Consider the following 13595-nt stretch of genomic DNA (forward strand, 5'->3'; position numbering starts at 1 on the left):
GCCCCTTGATTCTCGCCAAGTTTTGATCGCGGTTGATCGCCAAGCTGGGCGATGTTGAAACCCAATCGTGATTCTGATTGTTTTAGATTTTAGCGTTATTTTTAAATGTTCAACGGTATATAAAATTTCAGAGGTTCGTTAGTTCTACTTTGGATACCGGCTGGTAAGGTAACTTTTGCTTCTGATCAATAAGATTGAAGGTATGTGGGCAGTCGTAAAAATGTCCGCCAGTCCGGTACCACAGATGCCATTTTCAATTCGTATTTTGTCGAATTTATGTGGCGATGGAGGTACACAGATTCTATTCATGATAAATTTAGACAGTATCTAACTGTTATTAGATATTTCTGTGCACCTAAATCTGAGAATCTTCAAGCTTAATGAAGAAGTGAGTTGTTGTTTTTTCCCTTTTCTTTCTGCGCCTACTCCATTAATTTTGCTTTGATTCAAAATCCTTTTTATTGGGTTTATTAATTTTGCTTATATTGGGTTCATTGCAAGCTTTATCCGATGTTTTGTTGAATTGAATTTGTTGAATCCGATGTTTTGGCCGCAATTCCTGTTACCACGGTGTTCCGCGCAAACAGGAATAGCGCCAAACATAAGTCGCCAATTTCGCCAAGGGGCACCCTCAAGTATATTTTCCCCAAAATTTTAAATTACAGTTGTAAACTCACCAAATTTAATAACAATATATTTTTAATATTAAATATTATTTCAAAAAATGATTTCTTAGAAAATGTGTCCTTTAATAGATCTTAATAGCATCATACGTGAAATATTTGGACCTGGCAATTGGCGGCACAAGTGTTCTTTTCAGTACATATATTTTTACTTGAAATAATTTCAACTGTTTAATGCCAAGACAAAATAATTATTGCGAAACAATCATCGGGGTTGGTGAGCGTCAGAAAACAGGGGGTTTAGCCCCCTAGTCGTATTATAATTAATATGGTTCTATTAAATACCATGTTTATCTAGCAGTAAGTTCTGAATGATATTATGGTTAAACTCATTTCGAATTTTTTTAACGATGATTTCAAATCTGTTCTTATTTCCCCTTATGTTCACTCATTATTAATCCTAACTACTTAATCAATGGCATGATTGGAAGATAATTTATAAACTAAACTTAAAATAATGCCTTACATTTATTGGTAATATATTTGCATATTTAAGCACAACCCATTCACATTGGCTTTCTACGCAACTCGAAACATATATTTCTAACTAACAGTATTAAGCAGCGAACTCAGACTTGTATATGCAGTTGGTTGATCACGCCATCAGCTCATAAGCATACATTTAAATAACATGGTAAGAATACGTAGACAAGCTTTGCCTTACTGTCTCCTCCAAACTCTTGATCCCTACTCATCATATCAAAATGATTGCATGGAATAGATACAATGTTGCATGGAAGATTATTATTCAATGCTTGTTGCGTGACTCGGGATAGAAAGTATACAATATGATATGCAATACTATATGCGATAAGGAAAGGATTTATTTTGGGTTATGCAAATTAGGGAAGGAGATCTAAGAAAATTCTAACTACTTCATTTTCTCACTAAAATATTATTTCTCAAAAAAGACTTGCATCAGCTGGTATTAATTCACTTTATTGAATAATTTTCAAAAATTTGGATGATGCTCTGATTTAATCATTTAAATTCTTCATTCAAGTATTTGACCTATTTCCGTAAATTTTACGATTTGGAGAGAGATTTTTAAATTAAGTTTCATGATATTTTAGAAAGGAAATATATTAAAAAAATTTTTTTCTAAGTAATAAAATCCTTTGTAGCATTTTTCAAAGAAACTGCTGTAAAATTTAAATAATAATTTATATCTGGGACGAATCAGATTAAGAGTTACTTCTTTTTTAAACTTTTCTGCACTTTCATTTTTAAATTCTAACAGATTTACTATAAATCTTAACTAAATCTCAACTTATGTAAACTTAGTGAAGTTTCACGGCGTTATTGTGAAATTAAAACGAAACGAATATAAAACGAGACTCTCTTAAAAATACAAATTTCGCTTTCAACAATTCAGTTAATTTTTCCCTTAATAGTTACATGGATAATGTATTCGTAAATTTAACGAAAACAATTAATGTTAATGCATGAAATTAGATTAACTTTATAATAAACTAAAATTTGGGAGCTTTATGAGAGGCAAATTCACGATTAAATTATCTTTAAAATATTTGAATTAAAACATAATACAAACCACACGTGAACTAATTGGTCCTGAACTTCTCTGGGAGGTTTCACGTCTCGATGCAATATCCTGGATGGGTTTCGAACATCTACAACCCAAAGGACTGCAGTGGGATTTTCACGACCGGCCTTAAAAAATTAAAAAGTTGAATGTCAAAAAAGTAAAAAAAAGTGTAAAAGATTATCAAAGCTGTAAAAAACTTCAGTAAAAATACAAGAAAAAGCCGGAAGCTTTTTTTTAATTAAGTTCTTGTTTCGACTGATTAGTTACGAAACAAATTTACAGATAATTTCCCCTCCGCGTTTCTCTAAAGTGACTCTATTTTAGAAATATCGATGTATTGTTATTTATATAGTGTTAGAAATTTTCCTAAAAAATAACTAAATGATAATTTATTTAATTGTTATTGGACCATTTTCAAACAATCATGAATAAGATGAAAACTGTGAGAAATGCAGTCTCTTAACTACTTTCACCTAATGCGGTTACACAATCTGAATTTTTTCGCACCAACGTAATGACAGACAGAACGAGGGTTCAGGTCCCAGTGTTGACACCGCAATATTTCCTCCATTCTCCTCAAAACATGAAGAGTTTCCTGTATCCTGCACTCCCCATTCTGATTCCTCGGACTATTAGAATACGATACTTTCATTTCCGCGAAGATGGCAGCACTATAAAGCCATTTAAAAAAAAAAGTCTAGTATTTCCCATCTGTTAAGATAGGTGAAGATATCAGATAAACTAATAAAACAACGCTTCAAGGTTCATTTGATAAAACACAACTCAACCACATTTTAACTCCAATGCCCATTTCCTAAAAAAATCTTAGCTCCAATGACTGGTTAAATTTCTTGTAAATGTTGTAATAGTAATAGTTGTAAGAGGTAATTTCTTGTAATTGTTGTAAATGGTAAAAAAGACGTATAGTTTTTCTATTTATGGTTATTTACTCATACTAGCTGTAAATGGTTTAAAAACCATAAATCTAAAACATGGTGTTTACCATAAATTTTACCGCTAGTTGGATGTACAGGCTGCTGTTAATTATTTTACTGTAATTTTAGAATAAAACTTCTAACAGTCAATAATAGGTAGTAATATATAGGTAGCTACAGGCAAGTAGCTACCTATTAAATGTAGCTTGTAGATTCTATAGCTACCACGACTTCGGTCCGAGTTCGATTCTTCGTATTGGTGTCTTCGGGGTTTCTAATTAAATTTCTCTTTCGCGGATTCCACTCCAATATAATATTTCCAAGCTGCATCAGAACCAGAAACTACTTTATTTAAGAGCTGGGGAATAATTTTTAGAGCTTTACCTATCGACTTTTCAGTAAAATTACTGAGCCTCTTGTGAATATATTTCTGTATCTTTACGGAAACTTTCCGCTTTCAACTCTCTACATGTTTTCATGAGACTCCGAATGAATGATTTTCAGTAAACTCTCTTTTTAAAAATTTCACTACTGCAATTGGAAATAAGTCAAAGATAATTGTAAAAAATGTAAGGTCTTCGAATTTTCAATTAATTACTCATTCTGCTCAGAATGCGCTCACTTTCTCATTACGTTTTTTTAAATATCTAGTCTTATTTTGCTTTAAACAACATTTAAACTCATTTTGAAGAAGAGAATAAGCACGATTCAATTATTTTAAGCTATAATAATTAATTTTAAAAATATCAAAACTTGCACAGAAAATAAAATTTTTATTAAAACAAACTATGTTGTCACTTATTTTTATTTCGATACTAGCTAAAAACTCGTTTTTGGTACCGGTTATGAAAAAAGCAATTAAACAACTCTACTAACAAAATTACATACATTCTAACAAAATACTACATAAAAACATACTAACAAAATTATTTAGCAAAAATAATTCCTTTTTTTTAAAACTTATTATTATGTGTTACGCTTTCCGATGGGTTTAAGCTCTGATGGCTTTTAGATGTTCACCTCTTCAAAAGAAAGATAAACTGTGTTCGATATCATTTAGCAAAATGCTTTGGCTTTACGTCAATTCCTGTTAGTCAAAAATTATGATAATCAATAAATTTTCTTCTGTACCTACTCCTTCCACTGGGCCGCAAAAAATCCATTTACATAGTACTTATAGTATATTTCTTTGTACCAATAATAGTAAATTTATTTCCTATTAAAATAATTAAATCTCAAAATCTATATTTTTTTTAATTGTACAGCAGCATACTAGTCCTGGTGGCTCCATAAAGTTCCAATTCTCCTGATATTTGAGGGATTTATTTTATCAAAGTAGTAAAATATGTATATTTTAATATTTTATTTATCTTTAACAATGTTGACTACTAATTATTTTGACCATCATTACAAAAATTATATGCTGAAATTTTGCTGAAAAATATGCTGAAATTTTAACTACGCTCGTAAAGGATATTCATTGCTTGCATATTTAAAGTAATTTCTATGTTTAAAGTAAAATTGTTATACAGCTACTACGAAGAATCTTAACCAGAACGTGTAGGAAACTGCAGCTACGCACAGTTTCCTAATGTCTTCGTTATTCTAGGAGTTGCTATGAAATATGGTCCAAGTCATAGGAAGGTCAGAATTCATTATATCTGCTCTTCAAATCTGACATACGTTGGAACGACATGCGTTTTTTTCAGTTTATATATAATAGCTTACCGGAAATTCTGGTTTCTAAAATTTTCCATGCATTTAGTCAAAATTACCAAACTATAGAGTAAATTTAACCAAATAAATTTTTTTTATGCCATACTCTAAAGTAAAGATAAAACTACTAAGATAAAATTACTAAATTTTACCATCTCTTCAGCAAAGTTTATCACATACTCTAAAACCATATTTTATTAATAATTTTGCCACAATTATTACCAACGCAAAAAGGAAGAAAAAAAAAGAAAACCAGAGATTTTGTTATAGAGTCAGAAACACGAAATTTTTTTCCTTATTTAGGTTGTCTCGACCATATTTTTTTCTCAGTGAAAATCATAGTGTCTAAATTTCTTTTTTTAACATAAAAGCGTATAGTTTCTTCTTCTTTTTTTTGTGCTTAGATAAAAAATAAAACGTTTGCTAGTATCTACGAATGATTTACTTTGTTTTTAACTTTATTTTCCGTAACGGTTGCAAATTTTTTTTTATTCAGCATCTGCGCAAAAAATGATACATCGGTTTTTAACACAAAAATAAATATAGCGAAAGGAGAATAAAGATTTGAAGCAAACCAAAATTAATAACTGAAATCTTTAAACATTTTAAAAATGCATCTTCCATGATTTACATTGGATATGATATGGAAGCCAGTACAAGATCCATTCAACCCCTTTGCGTTTATTACCCATGTCTAAAGTATCCCCTTAAGCTGGATTTAAATGTTTTGTTTAGTAGCTATATTTTAATCTAAATAAAGCATTGAGTTTAATTATTTATACTATATTTTGGTGAACTGCTGAATCATAAATTACATAAATTACAATAAATAATACTATTTCTGTGTTTTAATTATATTTTTTATTTCGTGCAATAAATTTTTAATAATAATACATTCTCTAACGTTTCTAATCGGAACAAGAGGAAGTAAAAGACATTAACTTTTATTAGAATTGAGACTTGGAATTTATGAGATGAAATATTTCCAAAAAATTCATTCTTTTCGAATAAACGGAATCAGATTTCTTTCTTAAAACATATATCCGCACTTTTCTGTTAGATGTAAAATTGTAAGCGTTCTATTTATTAAAATAAGTTTTAATATCAGAATTTCATTTCGACAGAAAGCTCAGATGTTTGAAATGACATTTCCTTACCGATTTTGGAATATATATTATTATTTTGTAAGTTAAAATATTTAAAGTTTACGGTATATATTTCATTTAATTAAAGAATGAAAGTAAGAAATTCCAAAGAATATTTAAGTAGTATTTCATTTCTTGTAAAAAGCATTCTTACATATTTATTCTTACATATTTATTCGGTCCCAAGTTTATTTGCAGTTCGAAAATGCATTCACCCACTGACATGTTTTCCTTATTATATTTATGGATATTTCTGTCTATGCACTGTAAAAAAAAATTCCGGATCAAATTAAGCGAAATCCGTTTTTACCGTAACATATAGTACCGTGACTTTAAAAGTAACATTTATTTAAGAGTGATTCGTTGATTTTATGGTTATTATTATTGTGAATATTACGGTATATCAGATTTTATGTTCCTTAGCTTGTACCGGTAAAAACGGGTTTTACGGAGAAAAGTACCTGCATTTGAGCAATTTTTACCCTAATTTAGTCCGGAATTTTGTACAATGTAGATTATGCTTTATTATAAATAATACAGTAAGAAAAACAGATGATATACAATTAGAAAACACCCAAGAAAAATATTACAACTGCACTGCATAAGGAATTTTTACAGGGGAACTAGTGCTGTTGTTGTTTCTAATGTCACTAGCAAGCCTGTTTGGTGAAACCAAGCAAATTTAAAGCAGAAAGTGCGTTTCTGGCTTTTTCAGGGGCGCCATCTATGATCAAGAATATTTCTTCAGCCACGACAGAGGAACTAAATTGTTTAGATGATTTTATCACTGAAATTGACCATAGAAAGGGCGCTGCTAATATCAATAAATTTGTGAATCTGTGGATTGGATAAAAGCTTTCTCTTAGTGATAAAAAGATTGTTAATTCTCTTAACTAAATTTATTCTGAAAGAAAATTATTGAATTATGATCTTGAGAAAAAGAAAAAGTTTATCAGTTGGCGGATAAACCATACAAAAAAAAACAAGACATGAAGTTTTCTTCAATGATTTTTTTAAACATATTGAAACCAAAAAAAGCAATTAGACAAACGTGATATGAAAAAATAAACTTGCACAACATACTTTTTCGAGAATTAATTATATAACTTTAGTTAAAACTTAAAAATACCTGATGTTTTAAAAACAGCTATCGTTATTCCAACTCATAAGAAATAAAACTCGGGATTAGTTCTGTTGGAACTTGTGTCCTGAGGTATTGTTATATCCTCTTCCTAACTGGAACATCGAAAAAATGACTTTTTTCGTAAACACAAGAAGATCTAAAGAAGATTGCTATTACTAGCCAACGAGTCATATGCTTTGGTCAAATTATAAAATAAATACTGGATCACCAACGCTTTGTTGCGTTCAAGACAGACTTAAACGAATTTTGGAGCTTACAAATCATCAAATGACAATTCTTAGGTAAAAAGAGTGAAGATTGTGGGTCACAGATTTTCTTTCCGACGCTTCTGTGTCACACTTTTCGGAGATCCCAATGAATATTTTAAACAAAATTAATTGATTCTGCTTCTGAGAAGAGAAATTAGTTCCATACATAGTAATATTTTCATGAATCATTTTCCATTTCTAATGATTTCTAATAGATTGAAAAAAATAGTTCTATTTGCCATTTGAGTATCTCTACGTAAAAATTACTAAACCAAGCTTAGCACCATTTTGATTCAAACACTGCACTGAATTGAATTTTTATCCAAGGATATTTTTCCGAATTTTTTGCCACGCCCTGAATTATTTTATTACTATCGTCTTTTTATACGATTGCCGAGCGGAAAAAGATGTGACTGTTGTTCACCTTAAAAATGATTTTCATTTCTGTTGCCTTGTGGCAAAGTTATGAAAATCTCACAGCATACTAGCCTGGAGTCAACAATTTTATAAATAAGATGTATTGTTGTGAACAGTGCGAGAAAAAATAAACGGAATAACTTTGACTCAATAACTGAATAACTCTAGACTCAATCTTAATGGTTCGAAGAGGTTGCCTCAAAAATGCTAATTAATTAGTGCAAACGATATTTTTAAGTTATGAACTTAGAAACATAAACATTCTTCCTCTGAGTAGTACTCCTGGCCAAAGTATTTCGACCATATTTCTTAGATTGTGAGACCATATGTCCCAGAAAAAAAGAAAGTAAGTTTATATATCTTATTTCTTAGCTCAAAATATAATATTTACTAATTAATCAGCATATTTGAAGCCATCCCAACAAACCATTAAAACTAAATCCTAGAATGTGAAGATCCGATCATTAGATCAAAAGTTATTCGAACTTTTTTTAAAAATTTTTCTATTATTTTTTTGGTAATTTGAACTTAAATAAGGCTTAAATTCAAAATAACAAATGATTAACGTAAAAAGATAACGTAAGTGCTTATATTATTATCTTGTTACTCTAAACTTAGGAAAACTGGAAATAAATAATATGATTTTGCTGCGACTTAAATTCCCCAAAAAGACTTATTACTAGTATATTACGAGTATGTATATTGGAAGTATAAATTAATCTAATAAATTGTTGTGTTGATCGATGCAAAAATTACACACTATTGTATCAAGTTTTCTTTTTTTAAGAACACCTGAGGCGCTGAATATCAGGGCATTATGGTATATAATTAATTGAACTCTATGTGTGTTATCTTTTGATATGTACAAATATTATTATTTCATATTTTTCGATATTTGACTTAATTTAAATAACAATAAGAACAGGAAAAATGCAGGAAGAAATTATTTAATAAAATTACCTCATTCAGATTAAAAACACAAGTATCGTTTGGAAAATATATTACTACTAGTGGGCTGCGCCCCCCTGTTCGCTGACGCTCGCAAATCCCCGAAAATTGCTACGCAATCTTATATGGTTTGCTTCACAAACCAAGATCGCCTTGCTCGCTACTAACTTAGGTACATTGCAAATGCACAAAATTCTAAGAATTCAAAACGATCATTCAAATCCATGTAACAACTTTTATTTAAAAAAAACTTACATCTTCTTAGTAAATATTAAGTCATTAAAATAAATTTGAATTCAAATAATTGACATGCAATTCGTTAAACCTATTAGAAATGTGCTAAAGTATAAAATCTTAAAGCGTAAATCACGACTGAGACTCATTTTTCAATGAATAACTAATAACAATAATAAAACAAATACATTCGTGATATAAATCAAAATCGTCAAATAAATTCGTAATATATAAATTCGTAAAAAAAAGCGCTTTCGATAAAATACTAAAATAGAGATATATCGACAAAGACTACTCACTTCTGCCTAGCTTAATAGTATGAGATTGCAGCAGCTGATAGGGTGAATTTCGGAAGGGATCACATTTGGCGAGAATGCTCTCCCTGGTTTTTTCAGTTTCAGTTTTTTAAAACGCTATATGTTGAGCCACCTCAGCTAGACTTGGTATGTGACATTTTTAGCGGTCGATTTTCAAGCATTGCCATTCGGGGAGTTGTAATGAGGCTTTTTTGTCGCCGAGTAAGAAAAATATATATATAGATTTGAAAGTATGTTTTATTAAAATGTAATAGTAAGCTCTTTTTATGATAGTATAGAACGTGTCAAAAGAAAATTTTTAGTGAGTTTATTATCATGCGGAAGAGGATAGTTTTTATAAAATATTAGAATTAAGAAACGATTACATCAAGTAAAGAAATATTCTTAAAGTAACTTCAAAAAAAGGACTCTGAAAAAATAATGATTATAATTTTTTATACTAAAAATATGTTTAATTTTTTTATATGAATTTCTCCCCTCTCCCCCTTTTCCGCCTATTTATATATCCTATCGATAAATACGTGGTTAGCAGAATTAAACGGAGTTTACTGACAATGTAAAATAGATGTTCCTCTTTTTACATAAAATACCATCAACCCAGTGGAAAATATTTCAGAACTATAGAATGTATATACTAGATATGTAAATAATGCGAGTAAAAGTTTAGATAAAGAGTTTTTAAAATGTTATTACCCGTCAACACCACTAATGTTCATTTTTTTTAATTCTCTGAAACACGCAAAGCTATTTTTAGCAAAGTACACTCTACAACAAAAAAATTGACGCAACAAGAAGCAATCATACGATTGCTTTGAAATTTCGTGTGCATGAATGTTTTGAATAGATATGGTTGGAATGATGCCGACTGGGGACGTATAGTCTTTAGCGACGAATCCCACTTCCAACTGTGTCCTGAGGATCATCGAAGACTTGTGTGGAGATGCACAGGGCAGAGGGGGGATCCTGCCTTCACTATTGCCCTCAACAAGGCATTATGGTTTGGGGTGCCATTTCCTTTGACAACTGGACCCCTTTGGTCGTCATTAGAGGTACACTTACTGCACAGGGGTACGTCGACGACATCCTAAGACCTGTTTTGCTACCGTTCCTTTTGCAGTGCCCTGAGCTGGTTTTTCAGCAGAACAATGCCAGACCACAATCGGCACGTGTTGCTATGAACTGTCTGCAAGTTTGTCAAACTCTTCCTTGGCTTGCCAAATCACCAGATCTCTCTCCCATCGAGCATATCTGGGATATGATGGGAAGGCGATTGCATCTGGCTGGGAATGTTGATGACCTCGTTCGACAATTGGATCGAATTTGGCAGGAAATACCGCAAGAGACCATTCGGGAGCTTTATCGGTCTATGCCACGCCGTGTGGCAGCTTGTATCCAGGGTAGAGGTGGGTCAACACTTTATTGAACTTGGTACTGTAACTCTGCAATAAATTATTCAATTGTTCTGAAATTTTAATCATTTACTATTCTGTACATTGTCTTCCTATTCACCAATTTTCGTTTCAATCGGACAACTCCTTCTTGGTGCGTCGATTTTTTTGTTATAGAGTGTATATTCTGGCAATATTTGAATGAGAAAAACAATAAAACGTGTACCCCAAAATTCATATACTTTCTTAATTTAGAAACTGCAACTTGCACTGCTAAATTGAAAAGGTTTATTTTTATTTTTGAATCTTCTTAAATTAATTGTTTCTCCTGAACTCTTCTAAACTTTGCAGTGTTTGCTACACATTTTCGTTTAACAATATATTGTAATTAATGTAACATCGAGGGTCATTTGTGTCCAGGGAATTTAAGGAAAATGTATTACTTCAATAAAAATAGAAAAATTTTAAAATTATAAGTATTATTACTTAGAAAATAAAATATGTTTTAACTAAAACAAATTTTTATTCTTAATAGAATAACTAATATTTTTGGGTTAAAATTTGTTATAATAATATTTATCATTAAAAAGTTTTCTTGTCAAGTTTTTTTTTTAAATTTCAGCTATAAGGCATTTCTTAATAAGCTTATTTTCCGACAAAAGTGCTTAAATGAACCATTTCAATAAATATTTTTTATTGAAACTTATATTTTTGATTAAATTTATTTTTCTGCTATTTATAAGTGTTCTGAAGGCATCTAAATTAGTAAATCAGTTGGCGCAGCCACTTTCTGCTGAGAAATTTTTAAAATACGCTTGCTAACTTGAAACATTCATTAAAAAATCCAACTTTCAGAAAATGTATAATTATTTCACCTGAAACTAATCATATGTTTTTTTATTATTTCGGATTTAAGTTGCTAGTTCTTTCTTTAAATAAATTACTATTTTTTTCACCTTTACCATTTATGCACTATTAATATTACGCACTATCACTATTATGCAGTTTATTAAATTTTTGCATCTCTTCATTTCTTAAATAAAGCATAATTTCTCACAGATGTAACTTTTTCTGCTTTATTGAATGTATTTTATGCATATTTCAATAAAAATAATACCGCATTTTTTTAAAATTTCTTTTGATTGGCCAAAAATAGATTTTCAGTTTACATGCAGATTAAATTTATATTTTACTAAGCATATATGCAGATAAAATAATTTTTTGTGCGTAGAGAATATAATGTAGATGTGGTAATTATATTTCCTTTAATTCAATATTACTCAGCTATTTTAAGGCATATAAGAGAAACTTGTCTTCTTTTTCACAACTCTAAAAGTAAAAAAATAATAATTTTAAGTCCATATTAATATTAATGTGCCACTAAAAAGGCGGAGCATTCTTTTTCTTATTTCCATCCTGCCATAATGGATTAACAAAATATTAAATTTTTCGCCAGATAATTAGTGTCATTTGTCGCTTGTAATTAGGCTATAAAAAATCTAAAAGCTTAGAGAAACAAATAAAAAACAAAATTTTTCTCAGCATCAGAATTCATTAACAAACAGTGATTGACGAAAATGGCGGCAATTTAGGACATTATTTTTTCTTCCAAAAAACGAACTTATTATCTATTTTTTAGTCGAAAGGTTGTAATCGTAACCTTTATAAAGATCTCAGCAACATACCATTATAACATATATTCCGTTATTTATTTTATTTTAACGTTTCAAAAAGCATTGAATATTTAAAAAAAACAAACTAAAAAGCTTAGAGAAGCAAATGAAAGAAATTGTTCGCAAAATTGAATAGGGCAAAATCTTTGCATTTCGTGCAATTGAATGCAAGGTGAATCATTAAGTTTAATTTCAATTCTGTTGAAATCATTCATCATTAAACATATTTTTCTTAATCAAATCATTTCAATCAAAATCATTCTCCAAATCAGGGGATTTTTATGGCCTTCTACAACCCTCTTTATCATCAACCATCCATGGCCAAACATCTAGAACCATTTGTTTAGGGTTATTTTTTATTTTTATCCTGATCCGAAGACGTGTACAGCACCTTCTACAACCCTCTTTGTCATCAACCATCCATGGCCAAACATCTAGAACCATTTGTTTAGGGTTATTTTTTATTTTTATCCTGATCCGAAGACGTGTACAGCACCTTCTACAGCCCTCTTTATCATCAACCATCCATGGCCAAACATCTAGAACCATTTGTTTAGGGTTATTTTTTATTTTTATCCTGATCCGAAGACGTGTACAGCACCTGAGTTAATACCCCTTTCTCCAAACTTCCTCACCACAATCAAGGAGAGCATTTTCAGCCACGACAGATTTAACGTCCACCTTGCTGCATATACAAGCCGATTGTTTCAAGATCATATTGTTCAGGATCGAACTCACAACCTCTATTTATAAAATCAGCTGCCTCAGCCCACTTCCCCATCGGCGAGTGCCCTACTGCCCTCTTCAGCTACCGCGATTTACGTTGAATTTACTCTATGGATATGTTTTTTTTCCGTCCATTTTAACTATAAAGAGAAAGTAAGTATTTTATATATATTTATATATATATATATACGATCAAACCTCTCTATAGTGAGCACGGTTTATAGNATATATATATATTATTTGTTCATGCCGTTAAGCTATACATTCGTACAAGCAACGTGTGCCCCATGGTGTGGTTGTTAGCGCCACGGGAAAAGAAGTTTGTAGACCCAGTGATCAGGGGTTCGGTACTGTTCATTGGTTAATTCTTAAATTTTTATCTAATTATTTATTTTATTTTTTTTAAATTTATTTTTTCGATATTTCAACATGAATAAAGTCTTCTATAAATAAAAATAACTATTCTTCTTTTGGG

General features: G+C 30.4%; 1 protein-coding gene across 1 annotated transcript in view; it reads right to left on the reverse strand.

The window, feature by feature from the left end:
* The window catches only part of LOC107440394 (inactive dipeptidyl peptidase 10), a 220310-nt gene that overhangs the window by 31524 nt on the left and 175191 nt on the right, over positions 1 to 13595 (reverse strand). The window contains exon 11 of the mRNA XM_071183833.1: positions 2236 to 2354. Coding sequence (XP_071039934.1) covers positions 2236 to 2354 — 119 coding nt within the window. The remainder of the gene's footprint in view (positions 1 to 2235; positions 2355 to 13595) is intronic.

The sequence above is a fragment of the Parasteatoda tepidariorum genome, chromosome 7, assembly GCF_043381705.1.
Source record: "Parasteatoda tepidariorum isolate YZ-2023 chromosome 7, CAS_Ptep_4.0, whole genome shotgun sequence".
NCBI classification, from domain to species: domain Eukaryota; kingdom Metazoa; phylum Arthropoda; class Arachnida; order Araneae; family Theridiidae; genus Parasteatoda; species Parasteatoda tepidariorum.